This window comes from Pyxicephalus adspersus, chromosome 4 (assembly GCF_032062135.1).
Source record: "Pyxicephalus adspersus chromosome 4, UCB_Pads_2.0, whole genome shotgun sequence".
NCBI classification, from domain to species: Eukaryota; Metazoa; Chordata; class Amphibia; order Anura; family Pyxicephalidae; genus Pyxicephalus; species Pyxicephalus adspersus.
In genome coordinates, this window is record NC_092861.1 from 110,307,098 (window position 1) to 110,330,370 (window position 23,273).

A 23,273-nucleotide genomic window follows, 5' to 3' on the forward strand; every position below is an offset into this window, starting at 1 on the left:
CTATTTAGCTAGCTCACACACTACACACACTGTTCGTGCAATACGTCTCCATTGTGCCAAGCCCCTAGTTCTGTTGAGCTAGTTCCTGTTCACCGGTGGCTTAATCCAGTGTTTCCTCTGTCCAGCTCCCGTTTTAACTCCTCATTATCTAGTCTGTTGGCTCCCAGCCAACTTCCCTGTGCTGTTCCAGTGTTCATGTCTGTCTGTGGATATCCCTGAGTCACGTGTGCCTTCTGTTGCTTCCAGTGTCTCCTGTTTCCCCTGTGGCCGCAGTGGCCTCTGTGTCACTAGTGTGCGTCTCCTAGATCCCTGGCAATTGACCCCTGGCTTGTGACCCGAAATCTGCCTGCCTCAAGCCCGGCTTTCCTTGACCATCATGCTGCATTATGATTTTGTACCGTGCTTGCCCACCTTGGTGTGCCCAAGGACCGCAACCTGGCCGTAACCAGCGGCGCAACATCCTCACCATCAGAGGCTCTGGAGAAAACCTGGCTGTGGCTTAGACTCTTCGCCCTGGTCCGTCCCAGGGCTCACACCTCCTCCATACAAGTAGTAGCGCCCCCTTGTGGTCCTGTCTCTCTGTGTATGACAGCAAGAAGCTAACTTAAAGTAAAATCCTGCTTGTTATTCCATTCTTAATCAATTATTAGATACAAAGCATTAATGTGTGTCTTTTATACCCACCTAGAGTTTAGCTTTAATCTCTGCAAAAAATAATATAGAACAGGCTGACGTAACATCAGCAATATTGAAATCGTTTTTTATTCTCTTTTAGGAAACTATGGAGAAAGTGGCATGGAAGCCTTTAAGGAACTAGCTGCACAAGAAGGCCTGTGCATAGCACATCATGATAAAATTTATAGCAACGCTGGAGAGAAAAGTTTTGATCGACTGCTTAGTAAACTTCGAGAGAGACTGCCAAAAGCAAGAGTGGTGGTTTGTTTTTGTGAAGGAATGACAGTAAGGGGGCTGCTGATGGCTATGAGGCGTAAAGCTGTTCTCGGTGAATTTCTGCTTATAGGAAGGTAAGGTTATTTTTTTACTACTCTAAATTACTTCTTGGTATGGAGTAGTTACCATTTAGACAACTTGTTGTTTATAAGTATGTAAAGGGTAAAATAAATATGTTCATTTTTAAAAATCTTTATCATCAGTTACGTTAATACTTGCTATAACTAATATGATATTAAATCAACTGATCACATTTGAGTGTATTAGATGCCTGACTCAACCAGCTACTACTTACCATATATACTGGAATATAAATCAAATTTAAATTAATTTGGCAATCACTGCTGACATTCAAATTACCAATCAATAGAAACGCAAATGAATAAATACATCCAGGGTATGTTATTTTTAATAAATGTATTCAAAATGGGAAAAAAATAAAATCATATGGGCGCAGTCTGTCTTTTTTCCCTCTTTACTAATTAAATTATTGTGCTTTCAAGTTAGTTATGATGGCTAAATGATCTTCTCTACAATATTGTTTTCTACCGATATCTACAGCAGCAGTATCAGGAGTTTGATACATACTTTAGGAAAGGACTTAGCTCCATCTACTGGTGTGACCTGAGTATAAACCAAGAGTATTTTTCTAATGGCATTTTCAGAGAAAAATTGTGTGTAAATGGTAGGAGCTTTAGAGACACAGTTATAACATAGTGGCCAATGAGTGGAACCACATTATGAAGTGGGGGGGGGGGGGGGGCATTTGTCACACCTGAAAGTACTGTACTACTTCTACCACCAATTTGTAAGATTTTGATTGGCCTGGTAGGCATAATTATTCCACCCTTTGGCTTTCTTTTTATAGTGAATTGGTTGCTTTTATTTGCAAAAAATGCTTATTTAAAGAATTTAAGAAAAATTAGATTGTTGGATTGACTTGAATTTAGTTTATTTTATAGAGTCTACTTTTTCACTTTTCTTGTTAAGTTTCCATCTATAGATTCTCTCTCCTAACATAGCCCTATTTTCCCTGCTCTAGCCCTAACACTCCCTCTTCTAGTTACTGCTTAGCTTACACAGTGCATTGGCTGAAGGATAAAGAAAAGTCATGTCGGCAGGATGTCCTAAATAAGACAATGTAGGTCAGTCCCAACATGAGAGTCGGGCCAACTGTATCCAGATGTACCTGCTGCTATTAAAATACACATAGGAAAGAACGTGCACTAAACTATTTTACAACTTAGTACAATCTAATTATTCTGTTTGATTTTAAAGTTAATGATCCTGGATGCCCTGAAATGGCATATATGGATTGGGAATTATTACCTAATTAAAATGAGCAAAGAACACAGTGTTCATACTGTTTTGGGTTTAGATATTCTTGGAGTAAGTAAATTAGTTATTTGTTTTTAATCATAAAGATTGGTAAAACTATTGTTTGATAAAGAAACGGAGGGTGTTCACTTAGCATAGTAATTGCTTACCTTTCAAAGTAAATGTTTAATTGCAGTATTATATGTTGCAAAATGAGTTCTAATAATTGAGGTAAACCTCTGCTCACTTTGATTATCCAATAACGTCAGGGGAAATTAGCAAAACAGAACTTTTCTTGGAAAATGATTGGTTTGCTAAAACGAACATAGCTTTATTTAGTTTACTAAGCTCAGCAAGCATTCACATTCCTAAGAGCACAAATTAAGTCAATTAAATTGTGCTCCTTCTCGAGAGGAATGCTATTTACTACACTTGACCTTTACATAATTCTTGACAGGATAAGCCATCTCATAATTGTGCTGTTGTGAAGTTCTACTTTGTCAATAATTTTTCACTTTTGGAAAGGCTTTTGCAGATCCATGGACATCTCTGCGGACTTCTCAGTCTATCACCCGCAGATTAATGGGCAGACAGAAAGAGTTAATCAAGCCCTAGAGCAATATCTCTGAGCCCTTGTCTCTGTCCACCATGATGACTGGGTAGCAATGCTACTATGGGCGGAGTTTGCCCACAACAACCATGCCAGCACCAGCTCCAAGGAATCACCTTTCTACATTGTCAATGGCAAACATCCTCACTTTCCATCTCCTATACCCTGCTCTGCTGAAATACCTGCACTCAGTGACCTGCAGAGAGACTTTACCCGCATCTGGGCTTCTACTTGTGAGCATCTGGAACACGCAGCTCTCAGGCACAAGAAGTTTGCTGATCAACGTCGCCGTAAGGTGCCTTTTCTCCAACTTTGAGATAAAGTCTGACTTTCTACAATGAACATTTTTTGCAAGGTGCCTTCCCTTAGGTTTGCTCCACAGTTCATCAGGCCTTATGCCACTTCTGCCAAGGGTAACCCAGTTTGCTACAAGTTGCGTCTTCCCTCACATCTCAAGCTGCCCAATGCCTTCCATGTGTCTCTGCTTAAGCTGTTGGTCCTGAACCGCATTTCTTGTCCCTCTCCACTAGCTACTCCTGCACCCGATTCTTCTCAGGAATATGAAGTCAATCAAATTCTGCATTCCAGGTTTTTCGTAAAAACCTAATGGATTGGAAAGGCTTTGGTCCTGAGGCGAGATCATGGGTTCCAGCTACAGATGTGTCTGCATCTCTTCTTCCCAAGAAGTTTCATCTTCGTTTTCCCCTTAAACCTGGACCTCCGTGGGCGGGGAGGCCCCATAAAAGGGGGGTGTCACAGATCAGCAGCACTGCAGATCTGGTACTTGTTGTCCTCCTGATTGTGTCTGATTAGCAGCAGCTGTTCCCACCTTGCTCTAGCTGCTCTACTGGCTCTGGACTTAGGGGCGTTGCCGAGCCCTTCTTGCTAATTGATTCTCATCTGTCCTCCTAGTCCCTGCCCATCTAGCCTGTCAGTCTCCCTATATATGCTGGGCTCAGTCAGACACTTATTGCCTCAGCAATAGGTGTTACTACTTGAGGTTCCTGTAAGCATTCAGTTTCCAGTCCTGGTTTCCTGTTCCTGACCTTAGCTTGTCCTGACCGTGCCTGTTCTCTGCCTGCCCTGACCCGGTCCTGTTTTTGGTTATTGAATCTGCCTGTCGACTTTGTACTTCGCTTTCAGTTATCTCCAGCTGTCAGTTGCTACCTGCACGGGTGAGTCTGAGGGCCACAACCTGGGTGCCGTTCGCAGCAAAGCCCAACACCCCTTACGGGGTGCTCTGGTGAACACCGGGCGGTACCTTAGACTCTGCGCCTCTGATATCACCTCGGCCAAACGTGCTGGTAGCACAGAGGGTCCACCTCCTGTTCAAGTGTCTTGTTCGTGACAGGGGGGTAATATCACACTTACCTGTTCCTCACTAAAACACAGGCATTTCTTTTCTGCACATGTGGGCAGTTCTGTTGCTGCCTTCGTTTCCAAGCTTTATCAACTCCGTCCAGGACTCTTGATCAGACCTGGCTATTTAGTTAGCTCTCAGACTGCACTCAGTGTTCATTCAATGTGTCACGAGCCCCTAGTTCCTGTTCACCTGTGTTTGCTCCCATCCTTAAGTACATCTTTGCCCGCACTATATACATTATATTAAAATATTAGTCAGTCTCTAACAAGCTGCTTTCATTATTTAATGAGCTATTTATCCTTAAAGATCACAACAGAGCGGACTCCATGTCACGTTTTAACAAAATATACCCTCCTTGGATTGACTATTAAATGCCTTAGGGCTGGGATCGCTCGAGTTTAGCACTCTAAGGCTTTATTGCTTGTAGATGAATTAACTTTCTTGGAGTTGTTATCACTGCTCTAAACGTTGACCTGTCCAACTACCCCCCCCCCCCCCCCCCTATAAGGGGATCATACTCCTTAATGTGGTCGCTTACGATTCAACAGTCTATTCTGTAGAGCAAGTCAGCTGCAAGTTCCCCTTTATTGTTTTACACTTCATTCGGATTTTGTTGTACGTTTTTGAGATAACATGTTTTTTTTTTTTCTTTTTTTCTCTCCACTCTTGGTTACAAAATGTTTTAATGGACTGTTTTGTATTGGAATTGTATCTCTGTCCTATTTTTGTAAAATTCTAATAAAAATTTATTAAAACAAACAAAAAAAAGATCACAACAGAGACTCTGTAGATGGATTTTACTTGGTTTCCAATTGTTTATAATCCCTTGGATCTGCTTACATTCAAAGGCTGACAGGCTGGTAAAGTTGAACTAAACCCAAAATCTAAAAATTTACCAGGGGGTAGAGGTTTATGGCAAAAACTCACCTCCACCAATGCTGGTTTAGTTCTGATTTATGTCCCCACTATCAAAGAAAGTGTAGATTTCAGTGCCTCTGTTGTAAACGCTGAGAATTAATTTCTGCAGAGTGCTTATAGCTACAAATGTCAGTAAGGGTGTGCTTTAAGTCTCTTTTACTTTTTCTTATGGATGCTTAAATATTTAAATGAGCATAGTTTAGGCATAGCTGCAATTTAAGCAGCCAATTATGTACAATAAACATGCACGTGCACAAATGTTCATTTGTGTGTGTTTGTAAATGACTGCTCTCATAAACAGAAAGGATTGGTATGGATAATGGAAAGATTACTTACAAATATGTAAAAGCTCTTTACTGAGTACTGCCTAATGTATATGCTAGCCTAACTACTTAATTAGTGTGCATTTGCTGAAGCCAACAAAATTCCTAATGAGTTTGTATCAGGCATGACTGTTACAGATTGTGAGAAAGAACATTATATGATTTAATCCAAGGTTTGTGCTGATCACGTTTCTGTGTGTTTTATGCCATGCACATGCTATGCTGCAGAAAATGTAATTACGGGGGAAATGAATAACTGCATAGCAGTTCTTGCTTGTTAAATTTATTAAATGCTATAGTGCAATGTGGTGTGCATATTTGTAATGTACAAATATAATATTTGTATACTGTTAAATACCCAAAGATGCAATGATAAAATGCACATGTGCTGCATACTATTCTTTAGATATCAACAGTTTAATTAGGGGCATACTGATAAAGCAGTCAGTGTGGCATTTACCAAAGATTTACTGGAATTAACTGGTAGTGTTGCTGTTTAGATTCAAGTTAAAGTTACATTGGAACAAAATATAATTTGGTTTGGTTGTACATGAAGCAAATAATGTTGACATTCTAAATGACGTTCTAAATTGTGCTGCTGAGATAGAAAGAGAAATTACTGATTTCCACTGCTTAGTCTCATTGTACTTGCAGAGTATTTGGAATTTACTGCAGGCAAGATCCATGCCAGATAGAGACTGTAATGTTAATGTGTAGGGATGAGTTACAAAGCCATCGTTATCATATTCATCATTGCTTTTTGCTGTCACTGGGGCTCGAAGTACTAAGGTTTTTTTTTTTTAAATGCAGCATATATTGCAGCAGATACAGGATACAGCTTGTAACTTGTATACTTCTATTTATTTATTGTGTCACTGATTATTATGCTATCATAAATTCTTTGTGCCACTGTTGTGAAAAAAGTGACCCCAGAAAGATATAACCTAAAGAAATTGTGTCTTTCCCATGTTGCCCTCTAAGCTGCATGACATCTTCCATCCCCTCTCTGTACACCCCCTTTGATATTTGGTGGTATTCCCATGTAATTGTGGCACATTTAGTTTCTGTGTTGGAGATCCAAAAACCAGACCAAAATTGTTTTCCCCTTTGACTTCAATCATGTTTCCATTCAGGACATTCAGAATCCAGAATTTTGCAGGCCAGTGTGGAAAAGTGGCTGTTAAACCAAACTGAGGCAAATACTAGCAACATTGGTGGTCAGTCAGTACCTGTCTTTTCAAACATAGGTACCTGGAAGATAAATTTGCAGGGGACAGTAAACAAATATCAGATCCACTATGTTATACATATGGTCCTTTAAATATCATCAGCCTACCAAATATCTTTTTAAAGCATACTTCATTGACACTCAGCATTGATGCATTTTTTTACATGTTAATATAGTACTTTTTTAGAACATGCTCTTCTATAACATTCTGTCTTCACATGAGTAGCATTTAATTTCTAACTGCCACTCAGTTTCTGATGACCTTTGAAAGTGCCCATTCTATTTGCAATTCAAAGCAGTAAATCTGTCAAAATTATGTTATTTTCATTCTTGCATTTCATTTTCTGTAAAAAGCTTCCTAAATTGCTTTTACCAGCTGCAGAGAAAGTGTTTTTTGTCTGAAAATCACTATACGTTTTGATGATTACACATTTTCCTACAGGTGGTTACCTTGCTTATCTGTGATATTAGTAGCTAAATATTCAATTTTATGCAGAATGTAAAACAGTCCCTATGGTAGCTAGTAAATGAATTGTAATGGATTAAGGATAAAATGTTAATGTGATTAGGGATCATTGTACATTTATTTTTTATGAGCTGGTGTTTTTCCTGTTCTGTGTTGTGGTGTCTATTTGTGAAGTGTAATTGCATGCAAAATCACAACTGTGGTCTATCCTAACATAATAGCCATCATAGCAGGGTGTGATTACTGATGAGCGAACCTGTTGCAGTGCTGTTTGTTGGTGGATTTGACATTCATCAAGATCTCACTGTAGTTGAACCTTAGAATGTGCTCTGATGAGAAATGTAATTGATCAGCCATTGGAAATGCTGACCACTATTTATTGTACATAGGAAATCCAGCTCCCTGACAGTTGCTAAGTATATGCTATGCAAGTGCTTTTTGCATCCACAGCTTGCAAATGTGTACATTAGGTTAAGAACTTAGTGAGCAGCCAAAGTTTACCATGAATCCAATTTGCAACAAATTTGCCCATTTCCCATGGAATGATAATGAACAAGTAAATCTTTATTCCATGCATAGAATCTTTTTTATCACTTTTTCACTACATATATATATGACAAAATATATTAATATATCCTTGCAGCCATAGGACAGACTAATGATGTTTACATGGATGCCTTATGGCAGACACATGGCTTGTAACATGATTGGCTCATAAGTGTCAAATGATTAGTTTATTAGAGTCACATGGCTGACTCATAGCAATCACTTGGTATGGCTTATGTCAGTGATCGCCAACGCTTTTGGACCCACGGACCACTGAATTTACCGGACTACACATGCGTGGGGAGCCAGGTGCCACTCAAATGGGAAGAAACTTCCCCCATAGTGACGTGTTACATGGCTGGCTCATTGTAGCCTCTTGGTAAGCTCGTGGCAGTAACAGGGACAACCCATTAGTAGTGCATTGCAGTCACACGTCTGGCTAATAAGATTCACAGGGCAGTCTCATGATTGCAGTCTCATTAGCAGCTATATGGCTAGTTCATGGAATTTGCATTTCTTCCTCTAACCCATGACATGCGTGGAGTCGTTTTGACTTTGTATTGCAAAGAGAATATACAATCTACAATTCCAGTTTAGCAGACAAAGGTTTGCAAAACAAAAGAACCCTAGTATATTAGTTAAATCTTACTAGTAACCCACAACGCAAACACATCTGTTTCTTTATTTTGTCTTTATCAGTAGCCACCAGAATCATCTTTTTAAAACCACATTTCTTTTTACTTATTTATTGCTATTTCATGTACCATCTAATTAGGATTTAAAAATTCTAATCTGCTGCAAATCATATGATTTAAATATTGCTTAGAATCACAATACAGTGATAACCGGGCTTACAAAAATCATTCGTTCCAGAATCACATTTGTTAGCCGAAACTTGATTTCCCACAGGTTTCTATAGAAAATGATTTAATTTGTTCTGGTTGCTGCCTACAATGTAGAGATAAAATATATAAAAAATAGTAAAAAACACAATATAAAAGGTCATTACCTCACCAAAGGTTGAAATGAACAGCTTCCCAATTGGAACATATTATTGGGCAGCTTCATGTCAGTTACTGTATAAAATCCTCACTGTAAGTTAATCACAAACAAAAAAAACAAAAAAACTTTATGGAGCCTAGATATTTATTAACTTCTGCAGCAAGCTGTGCTTTGATATGCAAAAACAAACAACTGCAGAGTTTGTCTTGGTAATCAAAGTGTTACAAGAGGTTGCAGAGGAGCTCCTCCTCCTAAGATTGCGCACAACCTCAGCTGTGTTTAGCAAAAGATTTCTTCTGCAAGTCATGCAAACTGCCCCCCTTCCCCCATCAAGCCTCTGTTCTGCACACAAACAGCAGCAACATTTGTTAGCAGAGTCTTTTAAACAGTGAAAAAATTGTTAGCCGAAAAATTTGTTAGCAGGGCAATTTGTTAGCTGAGGTATCACTGTATATAGATGCCTCTAACTTTGTATCAGTGGTGGGAAGTTAGAAGTCAAAGCTCATCCCTCCTTGTATCTTGTAGGAACAACACCCTCACCAGTCTCTTATCAGGTTGAGTAAATAAAAATGGGCTGCAATGATTATATCTATCTATATTATTAAATATTTTTTCAAAGGGAACAACAGGCATTTATGATCTGTTTGAAACACACAAAACCTGTTTAACACAATAAAAATGCATAAGTATGTGTTATGTGACCTTTTTAAATGGTTGAAGAAGATTCAAATGTTAATCATATTTCTAGAATTGAAGCCAGTACAACACATGTTTAGCTTACAGTTATTTGAGAGTCGCCCAAGCATATAACTTGCACAGATCCAATTAGTCTAAACCTTCTGCTACAATAACTTAATTTTTGCAGTATCTTCTCCTTCTGTAATGCGTTGTCGTTTGTGACTTTACTTGTTAAATGATCCTAAAACTGTGTATACAGTATTTTAATTGTAGTTTACCAGAACTTGGTCAAAGTAAAATGAATTTTACCTGATAAAAAAATATAATAATTATTATGAATATTATTTAGTTTTGACCACATCATTAGTATAATAGATGCTTTTTTTTAATCAAAGCATCCTGTTCCATTACAAATTTTGTACTATAATTCTATGTTCTTTTAGAGTATTGCTGTAACAAGGACTTACAAAAAATGATGGTAACATTTACAGTGTTTGCAAAATGTAATTTAAATTTACTACATGTATTCATTTGCCTATAATACTTATTTGATGTGTATTTTTATTTTACATAAACCTGATAAATATGAGCAAATATTTGATAGAACTTTCAGTCCACTTGTTTTCGTCCAGTATTCGGACAACGCCAATCATAGAGGACAGCCTGAGCTGATTACATCACACGCAAAGGGTGTATTGACTGGGGCAGGAGTGAAAAGAGAACATGTTGTAAGGTGGAGTAATTTTAGGAAAGGATGTACGCATCAGGAGACAGAGACAAGATTATAAAGGACTTTCAATAGTAGGAATAAAGCCAATTCCCATGGAAATGGAATTCCTGCCTGCCCAGCCCATTGTGTCTGTTGCTGATTGTGCCTCCTGGTTGAGTCTGCCCCCCCTTGATTATTGTGTATATGAGAAGTTCTTTATGTGAATACATCCCTGTCACAGCTGGTGTGACCTTGTCAAGTAAAGGAAAATGGCAAATATCAGTTTCTTCATGATGTGGTGGTGTATTAGAAACAACTGGTGGCAGTCTTTGAACCAATGGCAGGTTAAGCCTGTTATGTGTGACAAGGATAATGTTATAATAATCTGATGAAAACCTGTGTATATATATATATATATATATATATATATATATATATATATATATATATATATATATATTGGTAATTGCAATTGCTTAGTGCTGTTAGTTTGCAATGTGAAATTATTTCACAAATATAAATATGTTTAGGAAAATGGTATAAAGCAACATGTGTTACCTGGCATTCTGAGAAAAAGGTTTTGAGTTACATGCACTTCCATCATCAAAGCTTTAAATTGTATCTATTATATTTAGAACTTTGCTGAAATTTATTTTAGTTTAGCTCCTATTTTAGTATAGTGAGTGTGTGTGTGGGGGGGGAATACACATAATTTGGATTTTTACCTTATGGCCAACATAAATCTTTCAGTGTAGCAAAATAGATATTAATTTACTTACATTAATACGTGTATCATGCTAGTTCTTCCTTTAATATTAGGTAAGTAATTACCAGAGCAAGTACATCAGTTGCATATTATGGGTCTCGGCTAAAGATTTTAGCATAGCGCCGGAGCTTACATCTTTAAAAAGAAGTCAGCAGTGGCAGCTTCCATATTTCTATCCTAAGAGATTCATTTTAAAGTGGCTTTTCTAAAGCCATGTTTACAGATACGGTATGCAACATTATCAATAAAAAATGAAATTGTACTCAGCAAAGAGTGATAAAACAACACTGGGATCAAATAACTTGGAAATTTTGTATACCTTGACAGATTCTGACACCTAAGATGATAATTTCACATATCATTATGAACTTTTTGTAATTGTTCCTGTAATGCGCATGATGACATTTTTTTTTTCAAAACTATGTTATGGTTAGTATAACAGTAAGACGGTGAACACTGGAGTCTCAGGAGCAATACACTGAAATGATTTCTTCTGACATGGCTTCTTGGCTACATAATACATTACTTTACCAGTCATCAAAGTCTTGCATGGTTGCTTTGTGATTTATTTTTTAGTAACATGTTTTGTCAGAGATGTGATGCTCAGAATCACTTTCTACAACACATGAAGCCATTTTCCAATTTTTCTCCTTGCTTTCGACAGAATTCCAAGTGGAATTCCCTTCAGTTCACTTATTTATAAGTGAGTTAAGCTTTGCACATTTTTTTCCTAGGAAGTTGGCAAAAAAAAGTATTTTTTCAGACACTGGAAACTTTAATAAACATGCATTATATTTTACCCTCTTTGTATAGTTGTTTTAAATGAGTAAACATCCATACAGTTGCAATGGTTTTTTCTTGAATGAGCTAATTCAGTGAACTTTAAAAATTATTGCCAAACCTGGGACAAACTAAATAATGAAAATACCATAGGTGACTTATCCTAAGGCAGGAGAGCTGGGAGTGGGATGGTTCAAGGCTCCCTTGATTAAAATGATTTCAAATATAATTAGTTGTATAAAAGTTATATAATAATTACATTAAAAAAACGCAGAATAACAATTTTACACAGCTCACAAAATATACCTTATCTTACATATATATATATATATATATATATAATGTGTTTTTATTATTATGGAATGGTTTGTAGGTAGAGATGAATAACCCTGATTGTATCTCGATTTCATAATGTCCCTAGCCTGGTCAGATTATCCATACCATATCTATTCATATCTAAAACCACTTATCTATCTTAATATTCTAATGGTTTATAAACAGGCATATGCAACAGTGAACCATAACTTCTGACATATTTTGCAAATCATGTCTGCCTCTTCAGACTTAAATGCCATCCAATCTAGATATATGTGTAAGTATAAAAAGCATTTCAAAATCCAGACATACTGTAAATGTAAAAAGACATATGCTGTATGTAAATTTAACACACATTGATATAAGTTAAAAATAATGTAAAATTATTGTGTCAACCCCAATGTGTGCAAACTAAACGTCTGGCGCATACAAAATCCAAGATGTCTTTACTTGGGAACCAAATATACTCTAGGGAAAAAAGAGAACCAAGACAGGAGTGTGTGATACCCATGTCAAAATGGGTATTGTTACTTGCTTAACCTATTTTAGATTTATCATGGTTACACATTTCTAATTGTTTAATTGCCTGACAAAACAATGTTGCCATAAAATCTCATATTCCAGGAAGCTATCAGACAGAAAAAAATAGGTGTGCCAAAGAGAAAAGTGCCAGATTTCAGGGGTTCCCGGAGTTCGCCTTAATCAGAACTTGGCAGTGTTGAAAAACTGTAGCGACTGGGGCCTGAACAAGTCTAAGATATCAAGCTTTGGCTTCACCAGTGCATTGCACAATGGGTGATGGACTTTGCCCACTCAGTGTCTAGTTTGTCTGCAGGAGGTGGTGCCAGCTGAACAAGTAGAACTGATGCAAAGTAGAGGAATGTAATGCAAAGCGTAGTCAGACAGGCTGAGGTCAGGAGAGACGGCAATCAGGAAAGGTCTGGATGAAGCCGGGATCCACAACCAAAGGTACTAGGCACAGTACCAAACCAAAAGACAAAGTCGGAAAAGTCCAGAGTCTGGAGAATACATGCAGGAGCCTGGAGACAATAAATGACCTCAAGCAACATCCTGAGTGCTAAGGCTGAGGCATCTCACGTCTGTGGAAGATTCTGGTCCTCTGAAGCAAAGGAACACAGTAGTTTTCAAGAAGTGACATGGCACAGAGCATGGAGTAAACACAACAAGGGAGCTTGGGGATTCTTGAACAAAACTGCAGGGATCTGTAACAGTTTGCGGTTCTCAGAATAGGTAGATAGAAAAACAATATTTTGGTCTTTATTAAGCCAAGGTTGTGAACAGTTTTTTTTTTAATATAGTCCCAATTATTATCATTATAAGTGTTTATCATTTACTATAGTATCTCCGTTTTATGAATTACAATGTTATTACACTTACTTCTTTCTCACTAAAGTGCAGGCATCTCTCTCCAGTGCATGAGGGCAGTTCTGACTTTGGGCATGCCGCTGTTCCCAAGCTTTATCAGTTTCGCCCAATCAGCTGGCCAATCAGGAAATAGTCTCTTAATCATTCCTGGCTATTTAGCTCGCTCAGACACAGCACTCAGTGTTCGTGCAACAAGTTGAGCCCCTAGCTTCCTAAGCTAGTTCCTGTACAGCAGTAGGCCCTGTGTCACTGGTGTTTATTTCCTGGATCCCTGGTATTTGACCCCTGGCTTGTGACCTGACCTTCCTTGCCTGCTACCTGCCCAGACCCCAGCCTTCCTTGACCATTCCTCTGCTTAGTGATTTGGTACCCTGTATCTTCTGCCCACCCTGGTTGCCTTTGGATTCTGCACCTTGGCCCTTCTTAGGGCTCACCCCACCTTTGTGCAAACCATAGCGCCCCCAGTGGCCATGTCTCCCCTAGCGTGACAAATGTACAGTTTATTAGCAGTAAAAACAATTTCCACATTTAAAAAAAAAACATGCATACAAATATACATTATATCCATATATACAAAACTCTGTTCTCTGTATTATAACATATCTTGTAATATGTAAGCTGAGCTAAGCAGAAAAAAAGAAACTGACAACCATGATCCAGTTAGAAAGAAGTGAAGTAAAAACATAAAATGCACAGTAAATTGAAAGGACATCAAAGTAAAATGCCGAGGAAGGCACAGATCTGTCCCCACGCATCGACACATGAAGATTTTGTGTTTAGTGGATAAAGTGATCTCATCAGTCGATAATTGCATGCAGTCACATTGAAGGTGGTATCAAACTCAAGCTGAAAGCTCATCTCCTACTTCATGGTTGTGCTAATTTATTAGGTGATTAGGCACACTGTGTATCTCTTTGCAATCAGAAGATAAAATGGAAACATGTGGAATCCAATTAAAATGTCTCTGGAAAAAAAAAAAAAAAACATCTCAGTCTGATTTCTTAAAATCTCTTGTGTTTGCATAAAATAATTAGCTTTGCTCCACTATCTCCTAAACACGTTTTATTTAAAATGGAAATAGGCTTTTGTTTTAATTTTGTCCAATTATGAGAGCATATGCATGTGTATATATCCTTTTAATATTCTTTCCTATCTCAATTGCAGTATCATTAAAGCCTAATTGAGCCTTAATATTTTAATAGTGGTATGAAGCCAGTCTGCACAAAAACAAGGAATGTGTATCATAGTCAACTGAAGTTGTTCTTGAAATGTTAAGGCTTTTTTTTCAAATGTCTAGCTGAAAGCACCTAAATCAGTGGGCCTGGTTTATAAAAGCTTTCCAAGGCTGGAGAAAATACACTTTTATATTTGAATCTGGGTGATCCAGCAAACCTGCAATTAATTTATTCGAACCTTGGAGAGCTTTAACCTTCCTAGCGGTTCATTTCTTTCTGGCTTTATATGTCAAAAAGCGGTACATTTTTTTCATGAAAATTTTTTTTCATTGTAGGCCTGTAGTTCTTAGGCATAACTCACCAGAATATGTCCAAACAAGAATCTGAGTAAAATAAAGTTTGAAACACAAAATCATGTCATAATAATAATAAATAAATTTAATAATAAACTTTAAATAAAAAACCCAAAAATCTGAGGTTTTTATGATTTTTCTCATAAAATAATAAACAACTAATAAACATCCCGGGTGTGATATATTTTTTAAAAAAGGGACAGCACAGAGTCCAACATCGCAATCTGGGCTGTAGAACCAGGTTTCCTTTCTCATCTTTCTCCCATTGTCATCACGCTTAGCGCAACACACCACGCACATCCTCGTTGACGCTTCTTTTCTTGTGCTTGGTGGTATGTGGTCCATAAAGTGGCGACCAGTCAGGTGTTCTGGGTTCACCACTGCGGTAGCACGGCGTCCAACTCTATCCGTTTCTGCTCTTTGATATAAAATCATGGTGAAGTACAGGCCTGTCATTCTTTGCTTTGAAAGACATTGTTCCACCAGATGCCTAAACATTTTTTATAATATTTTCTCTGTTGTTTTCTAACAGCAGGATAAAAAGTCATCGCCTGGTCAGCTCTATCAACACCCCCCATGGTACTGTTGTAGTCCAGAACAACCTGTGGTTTCACAATGTCTTTCCCTCCTCTTGTTCTAGCCATAGCAGTGGCGGCCAGTAATCAAATGTATTGACAGGTAGGCAGTGCACTGTAACAGTGTATCTCTCACTCCAACAGTCAGAAAGATACTGGCTACTTTGTATTGGATTCAATACAGTTATTTGTATTGAATCCAAAACAAAAAATTTGAATTTCCCGCCGGTCACGCCCACCGGCAACACCCACTCGGACATCACCGGGAACTCCTCCGGTGACTCATCAGTACAGAGACTGTACTGTTGCAGGGGGAAGACAGGAATAGAGGAGCCTTCAGGAAGATGCGATCGCTGAAGCAGAACAGAGGAGGACGCCGGCAGATAAGGTAAGGCTTTATTTATCATTAATAACTCTCCTTTACCTACCCCGAGTGACACACTCGGGGTTACCGCTAGTGAGGTTAATATATCAGGGCCAGTGTTTCTCAAACTTTTTAACATAGCCTTCAGGTTTTCAAGGAACCCCTTCTATAATTATTATTTCCAGTTGTCAGTAGGAAGAATGTCTTCTACATTGCTGGCCATTGGGTCGACTGTTAACCTGTAGAATGCATTCTTCTATAACATCAATATTATCTATCATCTATACATCTATCATCTATATTAGTTGAATCATGTATCTGGAGTGAAAAGGTAGACATTAGAGAGTTATGTAGACTTTCAAGCTTATGCTCGACCATCTTGAGTGTGATGCAATGATGTTTTCACGCAAGCATCACGCTGACGAATGGCTGCTGGGAACACGACGTGTATTATAGGTTCGACTCAATCTGACTGTGGGTCCAACTAGAATCCCATCTATAGGTGGGAGATTACCTTTTGAGAGAAACAACCCAAACAAGTTTAGGGGAGCTATTGCTGAATAATTTGTGTATAATAAAATGTAATGAAATAAAGTGTATCTAAACTCAAAACCATATTGCAGTGTTAGATGAGGTGTATAAGTTTTGGGCTCACTTCATTGAATCTATGGATTCATGGTTGTCATCCATGCTGGACTTGTTTCACGTCTCTTTTAAAACCTTTCTTAATCTCAATTACACATAGGTGGGGGATTAGCAGTTTACACAAAAAAAAAAACTGTTTTATCTTTCCATTTAAAATGACAAAAAACAAAACAATATGAGAGACACTGCGTTTCTGGTAGGAATAGGTATTTAGATTACAGATAGATCCCGGGTTACATACGAGATAGGCACTGCTGGTTTGTTCTTTAGTTGAATTTCTATGTAAGTCAGAACAGGTACATTATTTTAATAAATGCAATTAGGACAGATGTTTGTCTCAACATATTATTAGACAGCATGGTGTCAGTTACTGTATAAAATCCTGGCTGTAAGCTAATCACAAACAAATCAAAAAAAAAAATTAAAATCTAAAAATAAAAACAAGTATTTGCTGGACACACATTAATAAATATAAAATGCTTTGAATTTGGTAGAGTACTCTCAAGTAAAGTAAAACTCAAAATACAAAAAGTCACCAGGAGGTAGACACATGCAAAGCTGGAAAAAAACTTTCCCCCTGTTCCTGATGGTTTTTTTGTTCTTTGTTTACCCTGAATGGTACTGCCAAGAATAGATTTAGATAGCAGAGACACAGATGCATTCACAGCAGATGTGTGTTACTTTTTGTTTAAATCTTTCAGTCATTTTAACAGTTAAAAAAAATAGAAAAAATATATAAAAATAAACCCTTAGAACTCTAAACAAGAAAATTACAATTTGTTTTTTTGAAACATGGGAGGAATTTCACTGTCATATTTGATGTTCCTGACAGAAGAGAGGACAGAATATGGGTCGTCAAGCATTAAAACAGCAGACCGTTTCCATTAAAAACATTTCAAGCTTTCAAGCGTTTTAGGCATTGATAGATGTATACTAATACCTGAAAGAAGACTTAATTCTGTAAATGGTTATGTTGTCAGTTGAAAGGCTAATTGATTGAGATAAAATAAACATTTCTAGCTAGTCAATACCCGCAAACAGACTGCTGTAAAACACTTCAAAGAAAGGGATTGGTATTATTTATATATTTTTTCTTGGTTTTAGAAATACATACAAACAATAATCTTGAGCTAATTAACATTCAGTACAGATTTCAGAATGATGTGGTTTGGGCACACTGTAATAAAATACAGGGCTGTATCACTATAGCTCTTGAAAATTGTAAGGTATCAATCCTCAATTGATTTATTTGCCTTCATTAAAACAGTTGATTGCTACAGGTAACTCTTGCTTTTTTGTCCCCCGTCACATGACCACATAACCTAAAAAAATTGTATCCTATTGAGATTTTGGAACAACACCAGTGGATGGAGTTTTATACAGATTCCACCTTCAGTGATAATTATATTATTCCTCCTTTTTTCGACACATTTCACAAATTTATTCTACTTTCTTAGGCAATTGATCGATGTAGTATAGACAGGAGCAATACACCTTCACTAATCAGTTTCCAGGGTTACACTTTTTACCACTAATGGAAGATGGCCGCCTAAACAGAGAGCTCTGTGTACCGAGAGGAGAAAAAGAGACGAGATTAACAACGACAACTGAGCGTGGTGTGTTTATAAAGCTGCTTCATCTTCCAACATTGTCGGAGAATGACTAAAAAGAAGAAAGGTCCCAAGATGGCGTTGAGTCATCTTTACCATCTACTCCTGTGGCAAAAGAGGTAGAAGAATCTCTGGTAAGCACCAGTCCTGGATCACCCGGGCCTCCCCTGACAGCCCGGGTGAGTCCTTTCTTCCTTTTTACCACTAATGTAACTTCCTGTAGCCGAAACCTGATGCACAGGTTGTTTTTGCCGTAGTCACCTCTTCCGCTTCCACTTGGGACTAATCAATAGATAGAGTAGATATAGTAATAGATAGACTTGACTACATCTAAGCATGCGATGGCATAGATTGGTGTTAAAACTTGGCAGTGCATACAGAATATAAACAATGTAATATTCCTGATTTCAAAGGAAGCAGAATAAAATCTGCAAAAGGCGTTGAATAAGAAAGGAATAAAATAATTATCACTGATAGTGGAATCTGTATAAAACTCTGTATTAGTTAGTGTTGTGACTTTTGTCGAATTTTAATAAATCAATGTCTTAAATAAATATTGAGTTATTAGATCAAGTTTCTTGGTGTCTGAAAAGTCCACTAAACTCAATAGGATAGAAAGGTTTTAGGTCCAACAACAGCCAACTGAACAAGCACACATGCTGAAAACCTTGCTGCTAATTGTAAAGCAGTGGCTTCGTTTTTCAGGCTGGAACAGAAAGTGATGTTTCTAGCATGATCCTCAGGTAAATGCCTTTGCAACCGATTCCCCCAAAATATTGCCTGGAAAACCATATACAGGAACATTTAATGTTGCCAAACATACTGAAAAATAGACTTTGTGTTCACATACCCTTTTATTCAGATTTGTACTGTTTCCGACAAAGGAATTCCACATGTGCTAATGAACTTATAATAACCAACAGTAATGAATGGCACCTTTTGGCCTTTGAATATAGGTGGTCAGCAGAAAGAGAAGTGCTTATGTGAGATGCAGTACTGTAAGCTGGAAAATCACTTGTCCTTTCTTAGTTGTATAATAATATACGCATATATATGCATATCTACAGAGTATCTCTAGTGTTTCACTCCGGAAATGAACAGAGTGACTGTGCTCTCTTCTTCTTAGCTGCTCTGGTCCTAGATGTATATCTCCAACTCCATTGTCTTTTCCATCATGTGAGCAAATTTGCATTTAGAATTGCAGGAACAAGGGAGTGGTGGTTTGGCATTTAAATTTATATTTATAATTTATTTTTTTACTATATTATATACCCCTAAGTAATAGCATAGTGTAGGTTTTAAGTCACTACATCTACAAAATATCAAGTGGTCTATTAGAACTCTCTTGTGATATGTGCACTTTGCTGAAGCTGTTTGAGCACAGACTGTGCGCAATTAGCTTCTCCTAGGATAGCATTAGCCAGGAAAGGACATTTCCAGTAGTGCTCAGTGCTAAGTTGTTTGGGTTCATAATGTACATGGGTAGATCAATGAACAGGAGTCCGCTGTATTTCACTGCTCTTCAACCAGACACCTTCCATAAAGGTCCCGGGCACCCAAGTGGATTAGCTGGAACACATGGGAGGGGGCAAATTAGAAGGGGAGGGTTCCACCTTCATATGACCATAAATGTAATGACGTGTATTCAACATATTTAACTAGTGGAAATTATAACATGTTTTTTCGTGTTTCTTTTTTTATTTTTACTTGGTTGGGGATTTTTATTCAGCAACAATATATAGCTTTACTAGTGTGAGAAAAGCCATAATGAGCTGCTGTCTGCACAAAAGCGCAAAAAACAAAAAAATAGCTTCAAGTAAAAATGGTATAGTAATCTAGTTATTTCTATCTTACTGAGGAAGTCAATGGGAAACACTGTGACCTTGATAAACATTATGGTTTTATTCAAATTCTTCATATCTGAGGGCATAGCAGGTAAGAAATTACCAAAAATAATTCCTTTTTGATAATATCCCATCGGCTCAGTCAGCATACATTATTCTGTAGTTTTCAGTTATTTCCATGAAGAGGTCTCGTGTGATCTAAGTCCAGGTTCAGATGGAAGCTTTCCGTGCCTATAGTTTTATTTTAATTTGAAATGTTATGATGCTCCGAGACGTGAGAATATTCCTAAACTGATAGTTTGACAGAATCACATCGCTTCCTGTTGATATCAAAACTGAGATAATGCAGAGATCACAAGCTCATTGAGGTGATTGTCCTGCTATGTTTTTCAGTTTACAACTAAAAACCCAGTCAACTACTTGTTATCGTATAAAATAAGACAAGGTGATTGCTAATTAAAGAACAAATCTCCGCCATGAAATGGTTCTCATGAGATATCAGCTCTAGTGCTGCATCTGATAAATAAAACATTGTTTTTTGTGACAAAAGCTCAGCTTTGTATGTTTATTTGTGGTAAAAATAAATGTGAATTTTACCAAAGAATCACTTGTTCTTTCCATGTATCACCTATTCTCTCTCCAATGCATAATCTAATCTTTTACCCTTGTCATAGAATTTAACCCCAATTGAACCCTTTTGATTGATGTAATGCTGGTAGGATGCATATATGGTAATAAATATTTGTTTTGTTTTTTATCTTTTTTTGTAGCTTCTAAGTGCAGCAGCAAAGGCAAACTTTATGAGACTCATTTATTGAAGCTCTCCAAGACTAGAGAAGATAGACTATCATGGGTGATTCAACGAACTTGGAATGGGTCTGGTCCAGGACTGTAAACATTTACCAACTAATAGCAAATTATTTTTTAAGAAATCCATTCCAGGGTTGCTGGATCACCCAGGTTCACCTATGATAGTCTATCTTCTCCAGTCTTGGAGAGCTTTAATAAATCAGGCAGGATGTAGGAGAGTTTGGTTCTCTGCATTTTTATGCAAACAGCAGCTCAGCTCTCCTGTGGTCTGACACCTCCATAAACAGGGCTGTTATGTGAGTGAAAGTGCTGTTAATTAAAAAAGAGTTTACAGTGTGTGTAATTGCCAGAGAGATGGACCACTACTGCGTGTGTGACTGTGCTCCTACATGCACAGGGCATTTTAACCTTTGCTCCGGAACTTGGCAGCCTTAAAAAAATGTAAAAGAGCACAATTTACTGTAGATGTAGGTTACATTTTAAAATGAATGGTAAACTAACATGTTTAATTATGGGTTGTAATTATTTATCTCACTTCTATGTATTAATAAGCATGTACTCTACTCTATGGCCCTGATTCATCAAGCAAAATCGGAAGCTCGCTTGCGCATTCGTATTCGCAATCCGAAATCGTAAGCCGTGGCGCAATTCAGCAGCTGAATGAGCTCGCAGCCGGAGGTGCGCATCTCCGGCAGCTTTACACTGGCGAGCTTGCATTAAAAGTCACTGTGCCCCTAAAAAATCATTCTTTCTAATGGCACACATAATACCCCGAAAGTACGCGGGTCCAGCGAGCGCAGATTTCATTGATGAATCAGGGCCTATATATCTATAGATCCATTGTAATATTATGTTTACTATAAACAAGGTCAAAGACTGGCAATATCAAACACTCTGAGCCAGCTTTTGAATATAAAACAATCAAATGGATCAAGACACCCCACCAATCTCAGCAGTTTATAAACTGATAGCTATATTCCAGGGTTGATGATCAAGACAGAAGGGATGGGCTTCATCTTTTTTTTGTTGCAGAAAAAAATGAATTAAATGCTTATTTCTACATAAAGTTTTTTACTGTTTTATGTAAAGTAAACATTTTAGCGTCATTTTAAGGCCTCCCCTAAACATGTTATTTAAAGGATCTCTGTATTTTCAGTGTTGCCTTCTCCCTACCGAAGAGTTTTTTAAAATTCAAATTACCGTATGGTATTACGTGGCAACTCATTTTATCATACTTGAATGTTAACGTACTTTATCATACTTTAAATGTTAACTCCAGGGCACTCTTCATTTCTTGTTACACCAACACTTAAGGGCCATTCTAAATCTCAAGCTAATATATCAGACTGGGCACCTAATCAATTCCCCTGATGATAATGTTTGATCCTTTGACAGTTCCCCGTGTGTATTGTTGTGGATTTGGAGGGGGGTAACAAAAGTACATTAAAAGGTTTCATAACTTCATTGCCAAGCTATTACACAGGTAATTCTGGACATATAACACATATATGTGAATCTAATAAATCAGATTTAGAAAGGATTAAAAATGTGAACTTGCTTTTACGGACTCCCCTACTTATATGGAATGTAAACCAATGTGTTCTTGAAAACATTACAAATACCAATCATTAGGAAATAGTAAAAAAGTTAAAAATGCTAACAAAAAAGAGTCCAAATATTTTAATTTTGTTTTGGGTAGAGGTGGCGACAAACTAGAATTTCTGTTAAAGGTCCCTTTAAAAGCTAAACTAGTCCTGAAATTGACAGTCCTAAAAGACTTTAAAAGCTGCCCATGGACCAGACTTTCTGTGCTGCAGCTAAGCCATAAACCTAGGTCTACGTCCTACCCCCAGCTCATGATTGGACATTGAAGGAATTGCATCTCACTACTCTGCTTGCTTCATTATTCTTCTATCAGCAAAATGCAGCACACCTGATTGCTTCGTAGTAATTGCAGTACAGCAAATTTAGAAAAAAATAATAATAAGTCACATGCAGGTACTTACAATAGGTTTTTTTTAAAAAAGTAAAATCATATTATTATTATTTAGGAATACATAACTGCATTAATTGTTTTTTTTTTTTTTTTTTATTCCTCTTTAAAGTTAAAGTGGACCTCTTATCACATTTCAACATCATGTAAAAGGGTGGGTATCTGTTATACATAATGGAAAAAATTTGTTTTTTTTAACTTTTTTGGGGAGGATCCCTGTGTCACATGTCTTAGGTGCCAGTGGGCTGCTCCTTCTGCACATGCTCAATCTCAGACAAGCACAATAAAATTGCCACAACTGGCACCAAGACGAAAAAATAAAGATAGTGACACTTGACGGAAAAGTGAGCCCAGGAAAAGAAGGAAGCAGAGACCGCACAGGACTCCCTGGGCTCAGTTTGTGGATGAATTAAGGGCTTTTCATTAGTAAAGGTAAATCTTTTTTTTTTTTCGTGAATGCTGCACTTTAATCTACATTAAAATGAATGCCTTTAAAATATACCTACATATGAATATGAATAAGATCTCCTTGATGCAAAATAACCT

The 23,273-nt window shown here is 37.4% G+C and overlaps 1 protein-coding gene across 1 annotated transcript in view; it reads left to right on the plus strand.

The window, feature by feature from the left end:
- GRM1 (glutamate metabotropic receptor 1) overlaps positions 1 to 23,273 on the plus strand; it is a 175,611-nt gene that overhangs the window by 53,269 nt on the left and 99,069 nt on the right. The window contains exon 2 of the mRNA XM_072410246.1: positions 776 to 1,025. Coding sequence (XP_072266347.1) covers positions 776 to 1,025 — 250 coding nt within the window. The remainder of the gene's footprint in view (positions 1 to 775; positions 1,026 to 23,273) is intronic.